Here is a 25,832-nt window from a genome sequence, read left to right as displayed (position 1 = left end):
TTTGTGTCCTTGAAGCTGTGTCAAGTGTAACATGTAGGTAAATGTTGTAGTTTGGAAGAAAGGGTGGGTACTCCATGGAACAAACCAAGTGTCATCTCCCCATCTCCTCTTGGGCATACTATGTGGAGCATGTTTTCAACGGTATCATTAACATGGCACTCAACAATGTAGGCTAAGGTATAGCTAAACAAACCCAAATCTTGAGTGGCTGAATCTCCGGGTCCCCAGACTACTTTCTACAGTAGGTATCCACAGGATTAGGGGCATTTTGAAGTGGGGTGAACTAGCCTAGGGACACTCAGTAAGGGAAGGCCATGTCCTAACTCAGTGACCTTCACAATACAGTATATCAGGAAACTCGTCAAACAAGAGCTTTTATTACATCAAATTCTACAATCTGAGATCAAATTTATCTGGTTTATGAGGAACGCTCTCCAAATGGACTTTATGACCTATTACATGTTTCTTATCAGAGCGAAACATAGTCTCATCGCAAAGCTAGGGACATATCCTGAAGATTTGCATGGCTGAAACTGAAGCAAGTTCATGAATATTCATGAATGTTGATACGTTATTTGGCTGGGAAAACGTTACATTTGCCAAGACAGAGAGTTCACTTCATAACCACATTGTTCAGGGCTAATGAGGGGTTATCATGATAATCGGTTTTCAGAGATAGGGGAATAAAAGCGTATACACAAACATAAGTGCTTAGCATTTATAGTATCTTAAGAACTGCAAACAGTAGTTGCTGATATCATGTAATGTTATGATTCATTGTTGACTATTCCTTTTCAGAATGTGACCTCCCTGCTCAGGGTTATCAATCCAAAATATGACTATTTAAAAAAAGAAAGTGCTCCAGACAATCCTCCAGACAATCCTAGTTGGTTTTTGTGGACACATTCCGTTTCAGGTAAATAGCCTTATCTTATCTGATCCCCTCTCTCAAATCCTGGTTCTTTCCCCTATCCACTGTTGGTATTTCCTGAACGTGACTTGAGGTTAAAGGTAATAGAAAAGAAAGAGAACAGGTTAGGGTTCGATGCCTTCTTAGCATGAAAAGAAAACAATTACAGTTCTTTCTCCAGTCACTGCTATGAATTCATAGTTGTATCCATCTAATTAAAGGGATTTTGAGCCACACTGTTCAGCCTATTTTCATGTTTAGGTGAAATATCATCTTACCCTGAGTTGTCCTCATCGGCCAGTAGGGAAAGCTTCTCTGGTTCTCTGTTCTCCATTTTGCTTCCCCAGCAAAGGCTAACAGTTAGCAGCGTCCTCTCCAATAGACTGGATTCCAACAGCACTTAAGTTAGCATTGCAAAATGTCAAGGCAAAATCTCCTCAGTTAGTACAGTATGTTTACTTCTCATATGGCTGGTTTCATGTCTCCATAGGGAGACTCCACTGCCAAATGACTAGTGTAATAACTGGTGCAGTACAGTGGTCACATATGAAGTAGAGGAGGTGTTCAAAGCTCCAAATGAATGTAATGGCACAGTAAAGCTATGTTGAAAAAGCCACAGTCACTAGAAGAATAGTTTTTCCAGTCCAAATCCGAAAGAAGAGATACCGCTGATCTAGTTGAAACTCTTGGCCTCAACCCCGGCTGCCCCCATAGGCCACGCTCGCGGCGCTGTACTGTATATCACTCATTTGCTTCATCACTCATTTGCTTCCTTCTTTACAGATTAGGCATTTGAGTACCTGCTCTCTCTGTATCCAAACCTAATGGAGCAAGCTGGCGTCAGTCCAACACTGTGACTGTCGTGCATTAGACGTGCCAGCTGACCCAGCTCACCGTGACTTTATCACTTTTGGGGAGCCAGTATATAAGAACAGAGAGAAGGCCGGGCGCCGCCACAAAGAGCGGGGAACAGCTGAAGACCAACCAGGGGGAAGATGGGGAAGTTTGTCCTGTTTGCTTGTCTGGCCTCTCTGTCATTGGTTATCTTTGAGGTAGGTTATTCTATGTTCTTTCAGAGGCACGAGTTGGAAGTGGGAACAAGGGACGTGTTATTACCTGAACCACATTGATTTATGCAAAATTTGTGGAATTTGTCTTCAAATCAACAATGTATCAGTATCAGATAGAAATATCTTCTTATTGTTAATCTTCTTCTTCTTCTTCTTCTTCTTCTTCTTCTTCTTCTTCTTCTTCTTCTTCTTTTTCTTATTACTTCTTATTATTGTGTTACTTTTTAGGGGAGGCTTCTCGACAAGCCCACAGGGTTTCTCAACCTCCCCTGCCTTTTTTCTCTCATTTTGTGTTGTGTTTGTTTCATTGCTGTTGTGTGGGTGCAAATCAATAAATACAAATTAATCAAAAAACACAAATTAAATGATGGACAGGCAAACGGCATGACAAAATATACAGAAAAGAGGAACATCAAGCAATGTTATGAGTGATATTGTATAAAAACACAAAGATTTGTGGGCCTTTTCATATGATCTACACTATCTTTTATTATGTTTATGGAGGATGCAATGGAAACTGATTTTTAATATTCACATAGCAAACACTTTAGCTTCTAACAGCCATATTATGCGAGAGGCTGTGCTGTATCGTGGATATTGGAACAGCTGTGATGTAGTCAAAGGCACAAGGGACGCAGGGTCTAATATCATTGGCATGGCAACTGTGGAGGAAATTTCCCTTTCTCCCTACTAAATTCGGTTGGGTATCGAACTCGAAAATTCAGTGAATGAGGACATGTACAAATCTAATAACAATGATTAATAATAAGTTTTAATACAAGCTTGCAGGAGTACAATAGTGTCTCTCTCTAAGAGATAACCAGAGTAAGTCGGGGCTACAGAGAAAAGGGCACAGTACTTATAGGAGAGAAAGCTTCCTATACATTCCATACCATAGTCAGGCCACACTCTTTCTTGGTCTATCTTCCAGTTTCTCAACATTACGATCCCATGAATTAACTGGGGGTACCCAGGGGTCCCCTTTATCTCCCCCCCCAGCACCCAACCACACGGTAATGTCTCCTACACTAACCTTGATTGTACATATATATTACTCTGCAATGTGTTCTTTAATATATATGCAACTATAGTTATGCAAAATGATGAATAAATGCAATTATAGTTATACAAAATGATGAATAAATGCAATTATAGTTATACAATATGATTTGCCTTCCACACAACCCAGTTAACAAATCTCTACCTGGCTGGCTTATAAAAGCTAGCTCGCCAGTTCAGTTTTTTGAGGAGTGTAGCAGAATAAGGATGACAAAAACAACCATGAATTATTCATTTTTGTCAGAATCCTCCTATTGGTCTAGCAAGTCAAAGTGATGAGGTAGCTGTGCAGATATCATCAATATCTGAATGGCTGGAATGCTTCTCTGCCAATCACAATGCTTGATTTGATCACAAGTGCAGAAAATAAAAGATAAAAGATAAAATAAATCAGCAATGGTCTGGGTTGAAGTATATGTGTTACCCAGAGCTACGTAACCCACGGTCTTATTTATTTATCGACACTCATATTTAGAATATTTGGAAAAACAAAATGTATTTGATAAGTAGACCATTAATTAAGGTGTGTGCTTAGTAACTATACTATACTATAACTATACTACTGAGTAACTAAACCATTACAAATAAACTATTCTCTATTCTGTATCCTCCAAATCATTCGGTGGGAATTAAATAATTAAGGCCTTCACATGGTTGCAAAATACATAATTGCTTTGTGGAATTAAGTGCCAGTATGCATTCCTTCTGATTCATTCCTTCTTCCTCTGATGTCTGTATTTGTATGGGAAAGCTCCCATTGGAGGTGATAAAGAGATAGGGCCTATCTGGAGAAAGAAAAAAAAAGAAAAGCAGACGGCGGGATTAGATGAGATGAAAGGCAGATGAGACAGGGAACACTTACATAACGCACCACTAGTACAGACCGCACCACTCAGCCACGCGAGCTGGGCCATATGCAAAGTGTGGTCAGGGCCGTAAGCCTGTGCCGTCAGGGACAGCTGTGAGTGCTTGACCTTTCATGGCATGAAGCCGTGAGTCACAGTGAATCTCACTGAGCCAGACACTGAGCCTACCTGAGCCAGAATACTCTAGCCCTCAGCTGTCCTTTATGAATCACTGTGGTTCATTGGATAGTAGGATAGATTAGTGCAGGTTTTCAGTTTGATTGTGGGTATTAGGGTATCATTTGGGTGAACATTTAACAATTTGCTACCTGCCATCTCTATGACACATAGATGATAGTTGGTAGAGTTGTATTATGCTTGTTGTAACAATACTTAGACTTAGAAGAATTCAAAATGAATGTATTATAACAGACAGTGTGGTTGTTATAGAGATTGCCATCAACTGGCATGGCATGGCATTATAGGACATTTTAGCAGTCAAGTTTTACAACTGATGTATTTTTCTGCCCTGTCCTTTGACAGACTACCAATGCAGCTTCCAATTCAACGGCTATGCCAGTTAGCATCCCCACAAACATGACAACAGGACCAGTCACCAACTCATCCCAGCCCTCCATCCCAGCTAGCACCACGACTCGCAACAATTCTTCCATGTGGACCACCTCCCCCACCGACACCAGCAGTAACGATACCACAAAACGTCCAACCAACACCCAGAGTGTCCCCACCCATGCAATAACCACGATAAAAAACATGGTCCCAGGGGTTCAAAATCCCAACCCCAGCCTCGCCACCACACCAACACATACCACCACAACTATCACAACTACTATTCGTCACCAGACCAGTGAAACCGCCCCAACAAACCAGACCTCCAAGACTGTTCAGCACATGGCTCCCATGACCAAGGGCCCTCACGGAGGAACCTCAGCCTTGCTAGGCTCTGGCACCATCTTCTTGGGGCCTCTGATCTCCATCCTGATCCAGACCTTATAGGACTACAGTAACAACAGACCCCTGTGTGAAAATAGCCACCCTATTGGCCCATGCTCCCTATCTATAAAATCTACTCCATTCCCTAAACTGCTCCACTGGCCCTGTGTAGAATTTCAAAGCCGTAAGCTTACAATAGGTGCAATAGAAATATGGAGAAATGTTTGAACTGTATACCCTAGCAGGGCCTGGCCTTAAAACAGAGTAAAGATACTCGCTATGGCTATTCCTCATACTCTCATGTCATGCTCCATCTTGTGTATGAAGGAGCTATGAAGTGCTTTGGGACTTGAATGGTCAACACAGACCGACAGGCACTGGGCTCCCTCCCTTTTCCACCTTTCCACCCTTTGTCACGTCTGGCCCCCACAATCTTATATGAGGCACGTGAAATAATCATCAGCACAAGCGACTCAAAATGTATACTATGAAACAATGAAAATCTGAATTGTATGATTGTATTGTTGTTGAATAAATATGGAGATTATTGTTCAGTACATGGCTCTTTTTTCTCAACTTTCTTAATAAAAAAACTAAACTAGATACTATAAGTTTTCTCTTGAAATGATTGGTGGGGATCGTAGGGCATATATGTAGTTTTGGTCGGTATATCATCCACAATGTACAAAAAAACAGAGTCAAGGTTCAACACTTTTCATGCTTTACCCTCCCTCACATACATACTGTTTCTGTTAATGGGAAACCTTTCTAGAATAACATGTGCAGTACTTTGAACCATGGCCAAATCACAAGAAGTGTTTCACTGTTAACATTGGCTAATAATCAAAAGAAAATATTATTTGATGACTGATATTGCCAAATAGAAATTCACTTTGTACGTATGCCCACTGTTCGGTAAACCATGTAACTCATAACAACGTATCCCAAACCGTATAACCTGTGCCCAACATGTGTAGGAGATAATTGTTTTATTACAGTTTAATTGAGTTTAACAATCTATTATGATTTCCTGCTTCCACCTTCCAGACAATTACTAGTGTACAATACATGCGGTAATATTGAAACATTTGCGATGTAGTACAGTGAAAGAGGCTTCTGTCACAATTATAAAACTGATTACGTATAAAGAGGAAACATGTTGTTGTTCTCATGCAATTTGATAATGCTATGGAAATGCAACGTTATTATGTGTTATCTTTAATGAAGAGAGGCCACACAACATTCCTATGATTTACTGGTAAGAGGTAAGATTTACTGGTAAATATGCAGTTACAATATCAGGCGTGGAGATACTGCCATTATCCTTGGAATACTGGATAATGGATACTGCCATTATCCTTTATCATGGAACGTTACCTGGAGGGTATCATTACGTCTTGACCTATCTCCTTATGACTGTGCCATAAAATGCCCTGTCTGGCTACCTGACACTTCTGTGTTCAAAGATGCTACATTGTTGCCTTGACGACAAGAAACGGACTGGCACTCCACCATTTTAGACAATAAAACAGGCTACTACTCCAACATATTACATATTGAGGAGCAAGATCCCAAAACATTTCACTATATCACTTACGGCTGTATGCGATGTATGTGAGAAATACAAATTGATTTGATTTGATTTAGAATAATATGCCAACAGCCATAATATTACAAATGTTTAATCTAAAGATGTCATATGTCTCATGGGTGGAAAGAAATGTGTCAGACTGACACTACCTGTACTTTAGGGATACAAATCATGGCAAAATTCTATGCTGACAATTGAGGCCATTTAATAATACAACAGCATTGTATCTCCTCTTTTACTCAGAACTCCACCACTGCGGCTCCACCACCTTCTATAGGTCCAGTAGTATCTACCAGCCTCTCTACCTCAACAGGGACAAGCAACAATGCCACCACCTCACCTGGTAGGGGCAGCCATGTCTTTACCTACTCCCTGACTCTACTGTTTGGCACTCTGTCTCGGCACTCCCTCTGGTAAAGAGCACCACCTAGAGGCCCAGAGTCACAACTTCACACCACCGTGTGTTTTGAAACTGAATTGAGTTGGTGGGATATATAAGGAGAACCATTTATTTTTGACTTTTTTGAATCTGAATATTTTATCCGAAAAGCTATGTGCTTCTCTAAGACTTGGAGGCTTGGGTGTGAACTGTGCATAAAGGGGCAATCTGTAATTGCTACATATTTTTTTTGACTTTCAAATAATGTATATATAACCATTGATTCTTGAACAATATAGCTTAGTTCTACTGTCTTACTGCATCAGAACACAGAATATAAACTTGTTTTTACTCTATGGTCAGTAAACAATGCAGTTGTAAGCATACACTGTACAGCTTCAAAACATGGTTAAAACTACAGTATAATGTTGATTTTATGGATGGTCAGTCCTTATAAGGGAATATACAGTATGTGTATATTTTTGTCCTCTTGTAAGTCAAATATGATTTTGATGAATAAAGGATGACTAGATATTGACAAAATATTTTTTTTATGTTAACAACAGTTCTATGTATTGCATAGTATATTTGACTGCAATCTAGTATACTGTGAAGGAAGGCATCATGAGATCAAGTCAAGAGGAGGACATGGAGAGGGGAAGTACAGTGAAGTTGAACACATTAACAAACAAAACAAGAAAGGTATGTGAACACTTCATTCAGACTTTCTCATCTAACATTATCAACCTGCTACGATTTGTAGCCTTTAGAAACTTTGCCATCGTTGACACTATCTCACAGTGTAGCCCCCCATGCACAGTGCAGTCCAAATGTCACCATCTGCTGGCAGAATGAACATGGCAGGACCAGACCTGGTGAGAGAGGGGAGGTCGCCACCTGCTGGTCAACTGAAATCACCAGAAGTTGTCACCTTTTGAAGGTGGCGTTCTCACAGTAAGATAGATCTCAGCTGTTGGGAACAAGCATTTTTTTATGTTTAAGTTTACACATTTTGTTTGTAGTAGCAATGTGCAAATTACATTATACAAGTGTTGTATTTGCTATTACACAAGTGGAATAAGGACTACAAATGTATTTGCACTTTTTACAAAATAAATTGTCTCAAAGTGCTTTACAACAAGACAAATACAATACTTTAAAAAAGTGCAACTCAATTAAAGTGCAACAAAGTAATATACTGAATCAGTGAAACAAATAATGCTGTAGATTCTATATGCACAGGTAAAGAGAAATGAAATGTAAAGTGTTAAGTTGTTTTATTGAATTGCCATTCATGTAGGTTCACTTGGTAACACTGTATAATGAAATGAATAAAGTGCGAAAGGAGGGGGGTGACATGAGAGAATTTGAGGAGATTGAACACCAGATAGTCAGCGGCATTTTGGATGAGCTACAGAGGTCTGATGGAGGAGGCGGGGAGCCAGGCCAAGAGTCCGTTGCAGTAGTCAAGTCGGGAGATCACTTACATGTAATTTTACACATGCCTATTATATTTGTATAAACTGGACTGTGCACAAAATACTTTCCAAGGCTAAACATTATTGGGAATTATCACTACTCTTAACTAATGACTATACGATAATGAGTCAAATTTAACACCTCACCATAGTCAATCTATTGGAGCAATCTGGATATCATTACCAAGGTAACCATACATATTTAAAGTGCCTCTATTAGCAGTGTTGTGGAACATACTCTGCAAATATATTTAACTACATTACCAATTACTTTACAAGGAAAAAAGTTGAACTACACTAAAACTATCCTTTAGAGAAATATAGTTTATTAAACTTTTTTTTTTTTGCCACCAGTCCATGTGACAGAAACATGTGACTGAAATCACTGGGAGAGATAAAAATGGTGAAGTGGAGCAAAGTGGGGAGACCGGAGACAGTAAGAGAAGAAATAGTAGGGAAATTGAAGTTCAAGGATGGAATAAAACTGTTAAATGAAAACACACACACACACACACACACACACACACACACACACACACACACACACACACACACACACACATACACACACACAGTTGTAAAAGCATTCGTTTCTACTTTCAGTATACATGTAAGCTAGCCAACAGATACTGTGCAAGACGGTGTAAAACCACATCTCTCTCTTATTAAAGAGGAGTAAGAAAACTGCCATGATATCATACCTGTCAATTGACATTGGAGCGAAAGAATAACATTACTGTATTGACACTCTCGACCATGAGTACAATCGTACATATTCAGATTATCTTTGTAGGAAATTGATATTATGGTAAGAATGACTGATTTCATTGTTTTGATGATAGCAGGTAATTTGTGTATCACAACAGATTGATCCAAATTTGGGACAGGGCGTGGTAGAGCCTCAGCCCTGACAAATGTGTATTTTACTTGTTAAATTGACACACCTATAACAATAATAATAAGAATAATATTCATAAATATTCGTCATCAATAAAGTTACATCGAAATATTTTAGAAAAACCAAGGTCGGGAATAAAAAACGGGCAAACACCCCTTATTTCCTCTTGGAGTATCCTAATTAGGGTGAAGCAAGTGCATTGGGTGTGGCGCTCAATTTGACATTTTCGTTTCAACTTGGTTGGTAGGGCAGTTGTTAACGAACGGTTTCATTTCAAGCGGGGGTAGAGAATTGTGTGGTAATGTTTTAATGTTTTAGAAATGGTGAGTATTCTGCCACTTACAGTATCTGAGTATGCCATGATTAAAAGTGGTTTAAATGAATGTTTTGTTGACGGAAATATAATTCCTTCATAACAGTAAAGTTAAACCAATCTATTCCTGTGGCCATTTGTTACACTCTGCAGGGCAAGAGAATAGACTGTCACCACCTTGCTTTGTGACTTGCTAGAACTGTATTGGATCAATTATTGTTTATCTATGTTGTTGTACATCCCCTTTATTGCGTTTACAGACTGTAAGTTATTGGAAGAAATTGTCTGTTGAATAACAAAATAGATTACTACCATTCCAAAATTCAATCCTCTGCCTCTGACCCAAGGAAACTATTGTCCACACTGTGGGTCTAAATGTTCATGCTTTTTATTAAGAACATTTTGAAGAAGAATAAGAACATCATCTCTTAAGCAATTTAATGAAATCCATGTAAGGGAAACAGCATCCATGTGTCTCCTCTGTGTCCTCCTCCTCCTCCTCCTCCTCCTCCTCCTGTAAAACAAACAGAGACTATAGAAGAAGGGAAGAGAGATTATAAAAGAGAGACATGATACACAGTATCTCAACATCAGTGACTTGATGAGTAGAGTGACTATTTCACCTTCTTGCACTCCTGCACCACCTTGGTCTTCTTATCTGAAGTTGCAACCCTCCCCCTCTTCCACAGACTGCAGAAACTTCTCAGCCTCCTCCAGAGAGAGGTCTTCTCTTTAGCCATGTTTTCCACCACAGCCATTTCCATAGTCGTCTTCCCAATGAGGGAGAACACATGAGTCTCCTCCTCTTCCTGGATACTGGGCAGGGTCTGCTCAGAGCAGCCTGACCCCGCTGACAGGGAAGATCTGGCCCTGTTCTTTGATACCTTCCTCACAATAAAGCTGGTGGGGTACTTCTCCAACACAGGCATTCTTTCCTCACATTGAGGGTAGACGGCGAAGGGCCAGGATATGTCCACAGAGGAGGACTGGCTTAGGATCTCAGGGTCCTCAATCTCAGGGTCCTCAGCCTCCTTATCATTGGTATCCCAGGCCTCTCTGGGCAGAGGTGGTGCGCTCAAGGAGATTACAGAGGCCAGTAATTGATCAACAGAAGGCCTTGGTCTGTTCAAGGTAGTTGAGGAGTCCAGGACTTCGCTCACCAAGAGCCCAGTGAGGTCACTCACCTCCTGGACAAGTTGAGACATTTCTTCAGAGAGAGTGTCTACAGTAAGAGACTGAAGTGAAGCACTTGGGCTTTCATCCATTGCAAAGAAAAATCACTAAATAAGACACCAATAAGCTAAATAAGACACCAATACGTATGCAACTAGTATCAATAGTGTACACTGTACGACAAACACCGTAATGTTTAAATTGACCGCAACTGACGACTAAATCTTGATGCTGACCACTTGACGTCATAATGACGTAAAGTGATTGTATCATAATAAAAAAATACCATGACAACGAAGCTGTCTGGGGACAAACATAGAAAGTTTGTACTGTTGGAAGCTCTCTACGACACTAATCAATAAAGCTATTCTACCTATTTTTTGAGCGTGATATCATATTTTCTATTTGACATTCCATACATCCATACATTGTACTGGTAGAGGTACCGTGCCCAGTCGCTATTATAGTTGAAAAACCTGCACAATGTTTCACGCCGTCTCCGTTTCTGGGATGATGGGGAAAGCGAAATAATTAACACGTGTCAATTTAATTACAGTGGTATCTAGTTTGACAGCCAAATATCTGCATTATCATGTCAGTGTTACAGCGGTGCGCGCTTGTTTGGGTGTCTCGTTCCACTTTACAAGCGTATAGTCAGATTCGTAAATGGTCTAAGCTAAATGGGATCATTGGAACGTCCCTACCCTAAACCCTATAGCCTAATCGTAATGCTTTTTTGTATTGGTTAACTTCCTGAAATTTGCCATAATGAGGGTTAGGGTTAGGGTTAGGGTTGATGACATGCAACTGAAAACAGAATAGATATAAAAACTATGTTTCTGGACTAGACATGCCTTGACTATGTCTAAAGTATAGAAAATACTGTAAGAAAAATGAAGCACTTTGAGACAATTTATTTTGTAAAAAGTGTAAATACATTTTGAAATTGTATTTAGGTAACAAGGAAGTCCTTATTCCACTTATGTAATAGCAAACATAACACTTGTATAATGTAATTTACACATTGCTACTACAAACAAAGTGTGTAAACTTAAACATAAAAAAATGCATGTTCCTGACAGCTGAGATCTATCTTACTGTGAGAACGTCACTGTAGGCCTCATGACATCATATCACCACCTTCAAAAGGTGACAACTTCTGGTGATTTCAGTTGACCAGCAGGTGGGGTCCTCCCCTCTCTCACCACACCACTGCATGATGGGGTTATAGAGAATGGAGGTCTGGTCCTGCCAGAGACATGAATATGTTCATTCTGCCAGCAGATGGTGATATTTGGACTGCAATGAACACCACTCTTCACTGGATACTCTACACCAGGGGTGCCCACACTTTTTCGGCTTGCGAGCTACTTTCAAAATGACCAGGTCAAAATGATCTACCTACATTAAAAAATACTAAATATATATTGCGAAATATATACATGCGAATGCATGGTGACACGTGACCCGTAGAAGAGAAGCGATCTCAGCGATCGCATTGTGCGTCAATCAAGTGGCGCACTCACACTGGCTCAATTGCCTCATACCGTGCTGAAGCACAAATGTCGTAATACGTGATACATTTAATGTCATGCGATCGACCCGCACTACTCTCGCGATCGACCGGTCGATCGTAATCGACGTATTGGGCACCCCTGACCTAGAGGATGAAGCAAGTGCAGGACGGAAGAGAGGACGCGTGGAGTCGTGTTCCTTTCAATTAAGAAAAGGCCCAAGGCCCAAGTTTAGGCCTATTGTTCCAGGAATAACGCAACGACATAGCATTGAACTACCAGTTCATACTAGCAGTTTTCCCGCCGTCAAAAGATGACCTACCAAAGGTTTACTGCAACCTGTGCAAGCAGTAGTTTGCATGTCAGTACAGCGACCCTGTGCTTAATTACTACATACTCTGCAAATCTATGTGCTTCACATTGACTAACCTGTTTCTTATCCATTAGCATGTATTCCACTGCACAGGTCAAATCAATTGACTGGCTAGAAGTGAACCTAGATACACTGATCAAAGCAATATGTATGTATGTATTTTTCCGGAACACCAAAGTCAATGATGTTAGAAGTTAACCTTTGCTGATTGACACAAGATGAGGGGGACAATTTGTTCCAAACTTGATTTTGTTTTAAAACAGTCGTCAGTGAATAGAAACCGGTTGGCAAACAGAAATGTTCTCAAACGTTATGAAACCTACCGGTTTTAAGGGGAGAGTGCCACTGTCATTCTTTGTACAGTACATGTATGCACTTGATTATGATTGATTATACAATATGTTGATGAAAACATAAACATGTCACAGTTAAATCACCTGCTATGATATTCCTATGCAAATATATGCAGTAGATTTGTGGATCACATTCCCTTGACAACGTTTGTAGTTTTGGGAACTATACTTCTTAGTGCACAGGGCAGAAACCACCACAATCTATCACAAAAGAAATACTTAAAGCATTGGTTTCTTATCACTATTTCTTTTATTTTCTTTGTAACCATTGTAGAAAAGCAATAATGCCATCGAGGCTGTGATTTATCGTCAATATTGTCACTTGGTAGGGGTTTGCCTCTTACCCGTGGAAATATTGATGATAAATCACGGCCTCTCGAGCATTATTGCTTAAAAGTTTACTTTAATGGAAGAATGTGAAACACTTTAAACAATGGAAGCAAGTTTTTTGAGTGTTTGACTTTATCAAATTGTGTTCGGCTGTTGAGGCACGATGAGAATGTAATTTAATCCAAACAAAATGGTTTCATTGTGAGCAATTGTAGTGGAACAAAATGATACGTCCTTGTGTAAGACTGAGAGAGAGAGAGCAATATACAGTAAATATGAACAGAATTCCTTAAAGGAAAATAAAGTAGGTTGAGTTTTGGGGAATTTTGGACTCAATCCGCTAGTCTTCAGATCGACATACAGCCAGCAAAGCTTGTAGATGATCTCCTTTGAATTGCTTCTGTTGAGAAAAACATTGAAAAGATTTTTAGAAATGATTTGTAAAATTGTTGATAACTGTGCTTTTTAACCATGTTTGTATTTTTACTCTTTCAAATATTTCTAATATAATACATAAAAACACGATTTTGCACATTTGTTTTTTAAATTGTAACATTCAACTAATGAGTGAATAAGAGTGAGAGTAAGCGTACAGTATACCTGTAGTGTGAGTGCTGGCAGATATGCATAAGTATGTGTGTGTGTGTGTGTGTGTGTGTGTGTGTGTGTGTGTCTGTGTGTGTCTAACCTGTAGGGCAGTATAGAGTGAGGTGCCTGTCTGTCTGAGGTATGCGGCTCTCACTAACAGAAGATCCTCCTCGCTGTGAGAAACCATCACCCCCTGTACTATGGCTACCTGTAGGGGCATTACAGGGGCAAACAGTGCATTACGAAACACAATGCATATGAATAAGCAAATCTCTGAAACAACCAAAGACCTTTACTGTATTAACCACAGCCATTGTGACTTTCGATGTGGTGTCATAATGTGTTTAACTTAACATAACTTTCAGAGACAGTCGTTGAGGTGTGAGTATAAATCATAATGTACGGAGCAGTTTTTTTTCTCTTTCTTCTTGCTGTCGTTGTGGTTGTGAGTATACCCATAATAGGTCCCATCCATGAGATCAGGTGTCAGTATGTGACCATTCTTGCTCTACTCAGCCCAAACTCAACAATTCTTTGCACATAGTGTTAGACGAAGTGAAATGGGGTCAGATCATGAATCATTAAATATGCTTTGTTATTAACCATACAGAACCAAAACTTCCCTGTCAACTCCCTGTCCCTGGTGAGACTATTCAAATCAGTCATGGAGAGAGAGAGAGAGAGAGAGCATGGAAGAGAGTGAGAGAAACAGAAAGAGAATGAGGGACGGGCGGGAGAGAGAGAGAGATAATTGAAAAGTCTATATCAGTGTAGCATATCTGAATAATAGCCGTCCTCACCTTCATGGTCTGCAGCCTTTGAGCCAGGTACAGATAGCTGTTCTGTATGCAAAGCACTGCAAATCAGATAGAGAGGTCAATGGCTTAATGCATGGGAAACATGTGCACCCGTGCACACATTCTACAATGTACAGTACAGTATGTGCACTCTGCGCTCTGTTGCTCATCGATGTGCAGTTTCACCATTGCTGATGTTGTCAGAATGTATTCTACAGTACTTTGGATGAAGGCCCTTAAGCAGGAATAATGATACCCTAGAAATAGTTGCATTAGTGGATTGCACACCAAACGGACGCAAGCAGACACTTATGTGTGCAGAAATAACTAACACAGACAGACACACATACTTCTGCCCTAATAGACAGGCAGACAGACAGACAGACAGGCAGACAGGCAGGCAGGCAGGCAGGCAGGCAGGCAGGCAGGTAGACAGACACACACACACACACACACACACACACACACACACACACACACACACACACACACACACACACACACACTTTTGTACCTAATGTTCTTAGCCCAAGTCTCAGGTCTCCATCAAATCGTTTCTTTAGTGCTTCATCAAGGGTCTGGCTGGTCTGACTCTGCAAACTGGTCAACACTGCAACACAACACACAACCTTTTTAGCAGTGCACACACACTCTCTGATATACGCATGGAAACACACACACATATGCACAAGCACACACACGCAAGTACACACACACACACACACACACACACACACACTCTTGATAAGTTTAAAGTGATAAGCTGCGGTACCTTTGTTTAGATGGTCTGAGTCTCTGGTGGTCAGTATACTGATCCATGGGGCAGCATCTACCTTCTTTCCATTGAGTGCCTCAGAAAGAGCCTGTCAAGTCATCAACACAACGTTACACATACACACACACACACACACACACACACACACACACACACACACACACACACACACACACACACACACACACACACACACACAGTATACTGACCTCTGCATCTCTATGTACCACACCTACGACATCCTCCCTCTGTTGAGTGAGAAAAGGCAGAGGGGTAAAGCTAGTTTAGATCCACATGGGAGAGATGGCCTCCAGTGTGTCACCATGGGAACAGAGGAGGGTACATGTTTACCTGCAGTAAGGACAGGAGGAGACTGGAAAAGTCCCCACTGGTTTCACCCTTCAGGTCTTTCTCTAGATCTTTCTTGTACTCTGTAAACACACAGGCACAGTATATAACCCATACTCTGATCACGAAGAAGGAATAGTGTTTCCCGTGAGCAATACTGTTTGTATGAAGATAAAGGTGATTGTTATTGTTAAATAACTACCATGTAATTTAACAGGGGCAAGAGGTACTGTAAGATTGAAATGACAGTAGCAAGATGTTACATATAAGTTCTCACAGCGCTTCAAGCTAAGAGTGCATATACGGAATGACAATTTGTGATTCTGTGTAGTGTCTTACGCTGGTTATAAGTAGCAGTGATATCTTTGAGCTGCTGGGGAGACCTGGTGCATAGAATCTCCAGCAGAGTCTCCTCATCTGTACCAATGCCCTACACGCAAAAAAAACATGTCATATGAACAGTCAATCACTCAGTTGTTACGAAACCAACTAGCCAACCTATAGGTATCACTACTCTCACCTCGTCTAGGGATGTTATGCTGTCTTAAAAGGTTCTACACCTTTTCCGACTCTCTTTCCCTCTCTCTATCTCCCCCTCTCTCCCTCTCCCATCCTAGCCCCTTCTCCCTCACCTCCATGGCCTGTCTGAGGCGGTGAGCCTCAAACTGCAGTGGGGTCATGAGAAGGGCTAGCAGCACCGTTTCCAGGTCCCCAGACAGAGCCTTCTTCAGTCCAGAGGACAGCTCCTGGATCAGAGGGAGAACACAGTCAGTCAGGAGAGGACAAAAAAATCAGGATGAAGTTTTCGCTAGGCACTGATCTGAGGTCTGTTTTGTGCTAGGATTGATGGAACGAAGCTTGTAATAACAGGGAAACGGTAATACTGGTAATAACGTACAGTAATAACCTTTTTCTGTGATACACAAACATTGATAGGCCTAGGTCATATTTGAGACTAGGTTTTTACCTCTCAATTTCTTAATAAATAATAAATATTAGGTACTGTAAATACAGTACCATCTTAAGTAAGAGTGAGAGATTATGAATGAGAATTAAACTGTTGTTGGGGGTTTATGGTGGCAACAGAATGGTAGGTCACTAGTTACCTTCTCTGTTATGCTCTGGTATGTCTGAGCGATGACCTGTCTCTGGGCGTTGTTACGGTTGGTCAGGATTCTCACCAGGGTATTTCCATCTGTAATACATTTAGAATGTATGAATGAAAATACATTAAATGTCCTCTCACTGTTTGTACCTCCCAAAAGCAATTTTTATTGCTTTTGGGACCCACATGGTCTTAATTAGTTTACTATGTGTGTGAAATACACATCAGATCAGAACTCATACACAAGGATAAATTCATTGAGCGCATACTAAAATCTACTCATATTACCATTATTATTATCATGACAACTGAAACTGCACCTTTCTGTTCCAGGGCAGTCTGGATGTCCAGAGCATCCCTCTCAGCATGGAAGTTTGGAAAGGGCCGTACTGTCCCCAGGGTACCCCACGACATCTCCTAGGAGCCCACAAGAGGGAAAATAAGGGATTGAATTGGTTGGAAAATGGTTGGAAAATGTATTATTCCTGGCATGCAATTAAGGTTTCTGAAGAAGAGAATCTCTACCATAGGATTGATATACCCCATACAAAAAAGTGCCACACTTTTTTTTTTACGATGGAGAAGAAGAATTTAAAACATACAGAAAATGTCGTGCAAGAAAAAAAAGGAAGTGGGACAGGACAGGGTGTAGGAACAGATTATGAGTGTTATGGAAAATACATTGAAAGAACTGTTTGAAGGATATGCACTTTCGTATGACTAATACAACTTGTGTGAATACTGTGATTACATTTTCTCTTGCCACACCTCTAAAGTTCTATAGCCATTGTTTTGAGAAACGGCTGATGATTACAATATGGATAGCGGTGGTTTCGGAGGGAGTAGTGGGGGAGAGTGAGAACAAAGGAACAGACCCATCTTGCCGACAGGAAGGTGGATAAGTGTGAAATGTTGAACGCCAATTGATCAGTAAGAAAGCACTGATTAATCAGTAAGAAAGTCTCCCCATTGTTCTTGTCTCCCGCCCCCTCTCACGTAAGCACAAGTTTGATAGCCTTGGCGGCGCCTACCATTATGTTTCATCTGTATAAAGACAACCCTGATAATCGCCTCTTGAGATTTGCGCTAAACAGAACCCCGGTTCTACGCTGGGCTGCTGTTAGGCTCTTGTCTCTTGTTTGCAAGCAATAAATACCGGACTCAGATATTGTGGCTACTCAGGACTTATTTCTTGATTCTTACCTCTGAAGAGTGGTAAATTCTAGACATCCACCACATGAGCTAGAGAGAAAGGAGGAATGCATGATTGAGTGAAATGAAAGAGGAGAGATCCATCATACTCACAGATGACAGGTACTCTGAGTCCATGGCTGATCTCCACCTGCAATAGGAGACAAAATATTACACACAGACACGCACGCACGCACGCACGCACGCACGCACGCACGCACGCACGGACACACTCCTGCACACACGCCTGCACGCACGCAAACCAACGTTTATTCATCATATACACAGAATACAGGGCAAGCTAGCCCCACAACAGTGCAACAATCAACAATGAAACAGTCAACAATGCAATGCAATATAATAATAATAAAAACAATAACATAAGGTGGCATAGTATTTAGCAGCAGAACACAACAACACTATTGGGCAGTAGCAATAGTAGTATGAATATAGTAGTATGAAAGTGTGTGTGGTGTCAGTTGAGCAATCTTATGGCCTGCAGGTACAGTAGAAGCTGTCCCGGAACCTGTTGGTCCGGGTCTGAAAACACCTGTACCGTTTGCCAGATGGTAACAGAGAGAACAGGGTGTGGCTGGGGTGGCTGTGGTCCCTGATGATCCCGGCCTTCCTCTTGCACATTCCGGAGTAGATGTAGATGTCCTGAATGGCTGGGAGCTCACGGCCCGTGCACCACCCTCTGCAGAGCCTTACGGTCAAGGGCGTAAGACCAGACAGGATACTCTCTGTGGTGCACCTGTAGAAGTTTGTGAGGATCTGGGGGGCCATGCCGAATTTCCTCAGCCACCTGAGGAAAAACAGGTGCTGACACGCCGTCTTGATCACTGTATGGATGTAGTGTGACCATATTAAGTCCTCAGTGATGTGGACACCGAGGAACTTGAATCTGCTGACTCTCTCAACAGCAGCCCCACCGATGTGGATGGGGGTGTGAGTGCAACAGGGCGATAGTCATTAAGGCAGGATACCTTGGTCTTTTTGGGCACTGGAACGATTGTGGTCACCTTAATTATGGGATTACAGACTGGGACAGGGAGAGGTTGAATATGTCTATACATCTGCCAGCTGGTCAACGCATGCTCTGAGGACGCGTCCAGGGATGCAGTCTGGGCCGGCTGCTTTGTAGATGTTGACACGTTTAAAAGCCTTACTCGCGTCAGCCACAGTGATCGATCGCACACTGTCCTCGTTGGTAGCGGGAGCCTTTATGGGGGGCTCCTTGTTGCTTCCCTCACACCGAAGGTAAAAGGTGTTGAGCTTGTCAGGAAGCGAAGCATCAGTGCACAAGCTGCCAGGTCTCCCCTTATAGTCGGTAATCGTCTGCAGTCCACGCCACATACCTCTCACGTCACTGCCTTGGTTCTGTGATTCCATCTTGTCCCTGTATTTCCTCTTAACGTCTCTGACACACACACACACCGACACACACTGTTCACCTGCTACTAGTTAGGCGTAAAGGATAGGGGTAGATTGCAACACCAAACCTTTTTTACAAGCCATTATCAATGCTTATATTTAGGCTATCTTTACTGTCCCTCCTAAAGACCTCTTCATCCCCACTACCCCCCTGTACAAGTTTCTCTCCTATAAATAAATTAATAAAAAGTCATTTAAAAAAAATAATAATTAAAAAAGAAATTCTTACTTCTTCCTAGCATAGATTACTTTTTCTTATGATGACTGATGGATAGATGATTCACTTACTTAGACAAATGTATTTGTTGTAAGTCCCTTTGGATAAAGGCATCTGCTAAATGCCATAAATGTAAATGTAAATGTTAAAGCACATCTTATTAACTACTTCACTGAATAATATTGAACAGGACAATGACATAATAGTTATAATAACACATCAAGTGGGGAATTTTGCACATAATATGGTTACCATAACTAATGTGCAACCTACTGTATTGGCTACCCAAAACACAAATAAAAGTGATATTATTTCCTACCTTTGACAGAGTAACACAAGTGGTAGAAAACCAGTGGTCAGAATGGAAGGTGAGCAGGGAGCTGAGTTTCTAACAATGTCGAATCAACTTAGTCCCACCCTGACTGCACTTGCTACACCTCCCTTTCTGTCTCTCAAATTCCTTTCACAAGCTTTTTGGGCCAATGGGGACTCAGGCCTCAGCCCTGCACTTTGTCCATTACCACTGGTGCAATAGGTTACTATGGCATCTCACTTGTAAATATCTAACATTCCATGCTAAAGAAGCATCTGGACTATCAGGTTTTCTCTAAGTGACCCTTGCACAGATGTGACCATAAAAAGCAGTAGGTATGACAAAAAGGTTGATGTTGGAGGGGATAACATGACTGTAGACAGTAATTTGTTCAGGCTGGGGTAGTCAGAATGCTTTCTGTCTATAACATCAAGATGAGCTAGGAGATAACTAAACGCCACGTCAGCCCATTTCATGCTGCATATTCATTCAAAACCAGTTATAGGTCTCCAGTGTCAGAGTGAACAAAACGCCTCCTACACAGCAGACCATCCCTTTTTAGAGAGGAAGAAAGGTCGACAATCCAGGCATTTGATTGTAAGCACAAATGCATTTGCCTACTTTGTTACAAAAATGTATCTAAAAACCATCTGATTCCACCCCTAACTACTGTACACACTCTACACACACACACACACACACACACACACACACACACACACACACACACACACACACACACATGCTACTGTACCTAGTAGGGGGCTTCGCTTCGTAGGGGGCTTCGCTCTTGTTGGTGCCATGTAGAACCCTCTCTGTGGAAAACACCTTTGTAGAGACATTCTAAAGGTTCTGAAGGGTTCTCATACAGTAAAATGGAAAAGTAAAAGGGAAAAGCCAAAGAACGGGGACTAAGCAGCACCTTTTAAGTGATCTTATATGATCAAGCTAAAATCAAGCACCCAAATATCTTGTTAGTGGAATGTGGAGTTACCTAAAGGGTTACACAATAACTATTTAGCTCAGAAAACTAAAAACCTGAATGGAAGGAATTAACCCGAACCCTAACCAACAAAGGAGGTATTCAACACTCAACACATTCAACACAACGCCCTTGACAAGATCGTATATCCATTCAACAGCTCTGACCTTTCTGGGGGGGGGCAGACACACACACACACACACACACACACACACACACACACACACACACACACACACACACACACACACACACACACACACACACACACACAAACACAACCCCTAACCAAAACCACAGAACTTAACACAAACAGCACAAAACTAACCAACAAACCATCTGTACACAATACTGTACATACACCGAAACCAGTAAAGCGCTAGCCCAAACCCCACCAACCGGTTTCATTTACATACATTTACAAACATTCAGCCGTACACACAGCCCCAGCCACATTTTGAAAACCCCATATGTAATTTACTAGCATGTAATAGGCATATTCTACTATTTCATTCGACAAACACCCTGAAAAGCAACCTTGGATCAGTACACCCACTACCCCTAACCTGATTCCTATGTGTGATACTATGTATACATATTGCCAAAAAGAAAGAGAGAGAGAGAAAGACATGAGCTCAAATCAACCTGAGGAGAGTTACCAGGTATCCGGCACACAAACAAACACTTTCACCTATACACACACTGTTTACAGACATCATGAGCGCTACATCACGTACACACTTACACGTACAGTACACACACACACACACACACACACACACACACACACACACACACACACACACACACACACACACAGAAGATGGGTGGGGGCTGGTTTAAACTAAATGGAGGCACATTACAGCCCCATTAAGAACACTGAGCAACAACAGTGATGGGACAGATTAAAATAATGTATAGAAGTCTGCGAGCCATTGACCCCACCAGATGCTGGGTACATTCTTTGGTGATGATCTGCCAGGCTGTACTGCAGCCATCTTCTGTTGTGGTTTGCTTTGAGGTATTTTTACTTAAAATATTATCATCAGGAAATGAAATGCATGCTCAATTGGAAATACATGTTCAAATGTTTTTGGTCATTGTCTTACTGTATGATGAAGCACCTTCCAATTAATATTGAGGCTTTTGCTTGTACTTCAGCAGACAAGATATTTCTGTACACTTCAGAATACATTCTGCTGCTGCCCTTAGCAGTTACATCATCAATTAATACAATTTAGCTAGTTCTAGTGGGAGCTGTACATAGCAACGCCCAAACCATAGCAACCCCTCCACCATGTTTCACAGATGAGGTGGTATGCTGTAAAACTTGGGAAAATCTTTTTTTTCTCCAAACTTTCACTTGCAATCACTCTGGTACGTGATAATATTCATCTTATCTGTCCACAAGACCTTTTTTTCTAGACCTCTGCAGGCGTTTTAGGTACGTTTTAGCAAACAATAACCTGACCATCCTTTTTGAGGATAACTAGTGGTTTGCACCTTGTGGCGAAGCCTCTGTAGTTCGGCTGGTGATGTATTCTGTCAGAACTTTCAGACTGTGTACAGTCTCTGACACATTCACTCCTACCTCCTGGACAGTTGTTCCTGATCTGTGGGACAGTTATTTTGGGATTTTTCTTAATTATGGTGTGCATTCTTCGGTCATCCACTGTAGAAGTCTTTCTTGGCCTACCAGTCCATTTGCAATTGCTGTGGTGCTATTTTTTTTCTTTTTAATGATGTTCCAATCTGTTGATTTTGGCAAGAATAAGGTTTTGGCTTTGTTTTCTGATTTTTCAGAGTAATAATGGCTTCCTTAACTTTAATTGACACCTCTTTGGTCTTCATGTTGACAGACACCAACAGCAGACTCCAAAAGCAAACGCAAAAACCTAAAATCAGTAGACACCTCTAAAACCAGAAACACCTTTCAAGCCAATTGTCCTATTACTTTTGCTTAAAGAGGGGGACTATGTATAAAAAATATTATCAAAAGTGTCATTTCTAAATGGTGAAACAAAATACCATCAAATAAAAGCTGAGAATCGAAAAGAAAACATGAAAAGAAAAGAAGAAAACATGCTTCACTTTCCCATTATTTATGCAGGGCACTGTATCTGGAGGTCCAGTAGAATTACAAGCAATGCTTACCTGCTAGGGTGAGAAACGTCCAGTGAATCCTCTGCTTCCTTAATATGATATTATTATATTCTACTGCTGCATCTGCCTCACCTACTGTAGCATACTGTTTCTACTGTATGCCTGGAGAGCAAAGAGAAATATGAGAGATATGGGTTACTGTCATAACTGTCAACAATAGACTGTTATGGCACATGTACTGGTTACTTGTATTTAAGACTGTCTTGCACTGCAGGTAAGTCATGCTGTTAGATCCATCCAATAACAGTTTATCAACTATATTGCCATTTGTTCAACATTTCAGTGTATCTTATTCTGTACACGTTATCATATAATCAAAATTCAAATGCTTTTTTTTCGGTCCTGCTGTCCTGTATCTTATATCTTCCTACATAAATCACCATGGCATTTAGAACATGGCGCTCTGTCTGGGTGAATGAATCTTGATAGTTTATTAAGATGGCAGTCAGATGTCTTTACCTCTGACATGTCTTTATCTAATAATTCTTTGAGCACAGGCTGGCCCAGATATGTTCTATTCAAAGAATACATGACAGTAACTACACGTATGATAACGAACGTAATCACGTTTGAAAACACATTATGTATGATAGGAATGACACATTTCAGATCAAACATATTTTTTTGATGTTTTTATTCAATATTTTAAAACCACACCGCTTATATAATATTTCACATTATATTTTGGTATCGAATAATAATGCATAGAGGAGCAAGGCATTTGGTAAATAAAAAATAGTGATAGTCCCTGGCAATGCATGGTTGATATCTATGAGAATACCTTTTAAAAGGAAACACCTTTAAGAAAATAGCATCTGAGAAGAATTGCATAAACTCCCACAGGGTCACTCCACTGCATCATCCAGTGTGTCATATTGCATAATATAGCCTACATTTCCCATCCAAACATTGAGGCAATGGGACGACATTACATCGACAAATATAAAGTGAAAGCTATCGAAAAACAAGTACATTTAGAACACATGTGCATACATTTGGCTTCATTTGTCAATCCATCTGAAATATACTGATTGTAACCACAGAGGATTTACCATAGGTCTAAATTAGGACTGAATCCTACTCTCTGAAACAATCGCATATATTGTATCTCCTATTGAAATCAATGCATCGTTGTTGGTTGCGATACTCCAGATTTCAAGTGTAGGTCAGATGGGTTATACCCTCCATGCCAAGGAAGAATCTGATAGGGTAGAAAGTCTGTCAACAAAATATATAAATGTAAAGGGTGAAAGCTGCAATGTCTTTTCCATCTTCTCCCGAAGAACACATTCTGAGGCATGGTCGCTAGACCACCTGTGCTTCTCAGCCTAAAGCTGCCGTCCTTGTATGTAGAAACACCAAAGTCTACACATGTCTGTCCAAAACCCCCTTTTCAAAGCCTGAGCCTTGAACCAAACCATTCGACTGCCTTGAAGACGAACCAAGCTCAAGATAGCGTTGTACAAAGTCCCTTAGGATAGAGGCTAAAGTTTGTGGCGCCACCTGCAGGCCATGTCCATGTCCATAGACTTGTGTGCAGGAGTTCTGAGGAGGTGATAGCTGGGCAGAGTGAAGGAAGTAGAGGGGTTGGTGTACTGTAGGGTTAAAGCAGCTCCAACTCCCACTGTTGGCAGGGTCTCTCCTCACTGGCAGGCCGAATCATCACATGATCCCGGTCGTACGTCTTGCCGCCTGGACAGAGAGAGAGAGAGAGAGGGTTATTAGGACAGTTCTATGGTGCCTATAACAGACCAACATTTACTGCAGACCTCTGGAACCACTTTTAAGTCCATAAGTAAAAGTATTATTTGTAAGTATAATGCATTTACGTTTATAAATCAAAGGTCCTGACAGGTCTGTCTTTAAATCAACTGAATACTCATGTCTAACCAGTAAGTGCTGTATGTCTGGTATTGCATCATATATAGTATACAGAATGTACTCTACATTAACTGAATAGACAGGTAGAGAGGGGGGGGGAGAGAGAGGTGGCAGAGAGAGAGGTGGCAGAGAGAGAGGGAGAGAGAGGTTGCAGAGAGAGAGGGAGAGAAAGGGAGAGAGAGGGTGGCAGAGAGAGAGGTGGCAGAGAGAGAGGAAGAGAGAGAGGTTGCAGAGAGAGAGGTGGCAGAGAGAGAGGGAGAGAGAGAGGTGGCAGAGAGAGAGAGGGAGAGAGAGGGAGAGAGAGAGGGGGGGCAGAGAGAGAGGTAGAGAGAGGGGGGGCAGAGAGAGAGGTAGATAGAGGGGGGGGCAGAGAGAGAGGTAGATAGAGGGGGGGGCAGAGAGAGAGGTAGAGAGAGGGGGGGCAGAGAGAGAGGGAGAGAGAGCTGGGCATATCAAGATGTTGGTTCCTCACCCTTGATGTCCAGCACCATGTCAGGGAAGGTGAGGCTGGTGATGTGTCCTGTCATGTGGGCAGACCAGGTCTGGACAGGCTGGCGGGTTTCGGACCACAGTACCACCTTGGCCCCCGGCTCCACATTCCCCATCACCTGGAGACTCATACCAGCCGCCAGCTATGGAGGAACAAGACAAAAACAAGGTCTCAACTCAACAGAACCATGAAGACACATCCTTTGGGTGCTGTGGCCCCTGGAGTATTGCAACCAACAGCTATCACTCAGAAACGAGATGTTTTTCGTGTGTTTTACATCCGAGCTGACCATTTTCTCATGACGTGAA

At 41.4% G+C, this 25,832-nt stretch overlaps 2 protein-coding genes across 5 annotated transcripts in view; both read right to left on the bottom strand.

Moving 5' to 3' along the window:
* Positions 1-13,133: 13,133 nt before the first annotated feature.
* On the bottom strand, positions 13,134-23,218 carry anxa14 (annexin A14). 4 transcript variants are annotated; one of them, XM_083684986.1, is made up of 14 exons: positions 23,145-23,218; positions 20,763-20,823; positions 18,159-18,195; positions 17,174-17,270; positions 16,855-16,943; positions 16,381-16,494; positions 16,088-16,178; positions 15,752-15,831; positions 15,610-15,648; positions 15,398-15,488; positions 15,140-15,235; positions 14,629-14,684; positions 13,929-14,036; positions 13,135-13,640 (listed from the first exon to the last, which is right to left on the bottom strand). In XM_083684986.1, exons 3-14 carry the CDS (start codon positions 18,180-18,182, stop codon positions 13,581-13,583), a joined length of 945 nt encoding a protein of 314 aa, XP_083541112.1. In that variant the 5' UTR covers positions 18,183-18,195; positions 20,763-20,823; positions 23,145-23,218; the 3' UTR covers positions 13,135-13,580. The 4 variants fall into 4 exon arrangements, with proteins under 4 accessions (XP_083541113.1, XP_083541112.1, XP_083541111.1 ...); XM_083684987.1 differs by lacking the exons at positions 20,763-20,823; positions 23,145-23,218 and adding an exon at positions 18,601-19,002 and having other exon boundaries at positions 13,134-13,640; XM_083684985.1 differs by lacking the exon at positions 20,763-20,823 and having other exon boundaries at positions 13,136-13,640.
* A 552-nt stretch (positions 23,219-23,770) lies between these two features.
* Positions 23,771-25,832, bottom strand: part of crybg2 (crystallin beta-gamma domain containing 2) — a gene marked incomplete at its 5' end in the record, with an annotated part of 54,344 nt that continues 52,282 nt past the window's right edge. The window contains 2 exons of the mRNA XM_083685008.1: positions 23,771-24,845; positions 25,507-25,666. Coding sequence (XP_083541134.1) covers positions 24,757-24,845; positions 25,507-25,666 — 249 coding nt within the window. The 3' untranslated portion in view covers positions 23,771-24,756. The remainder of the gene's footprint in view (positions 24,846-25,506; positions 25,667-25,832) is intronic.

Source organism: Argentina silus (assembly GCF_951799395.1).
Source record: "Argentina silus genome assembly, chromosome: 14".
Taxonomy (NCBI): Eukaryota; Metazoa; Chordata; class Actinopteri; order Argentiniformes; family Argentinidae; genus Argentina; species Argentina silus.
Note: the sequence above shows the minus strand (reverse complement) of the source record. Positions and strands in the feature narration are given on the sequence as shown.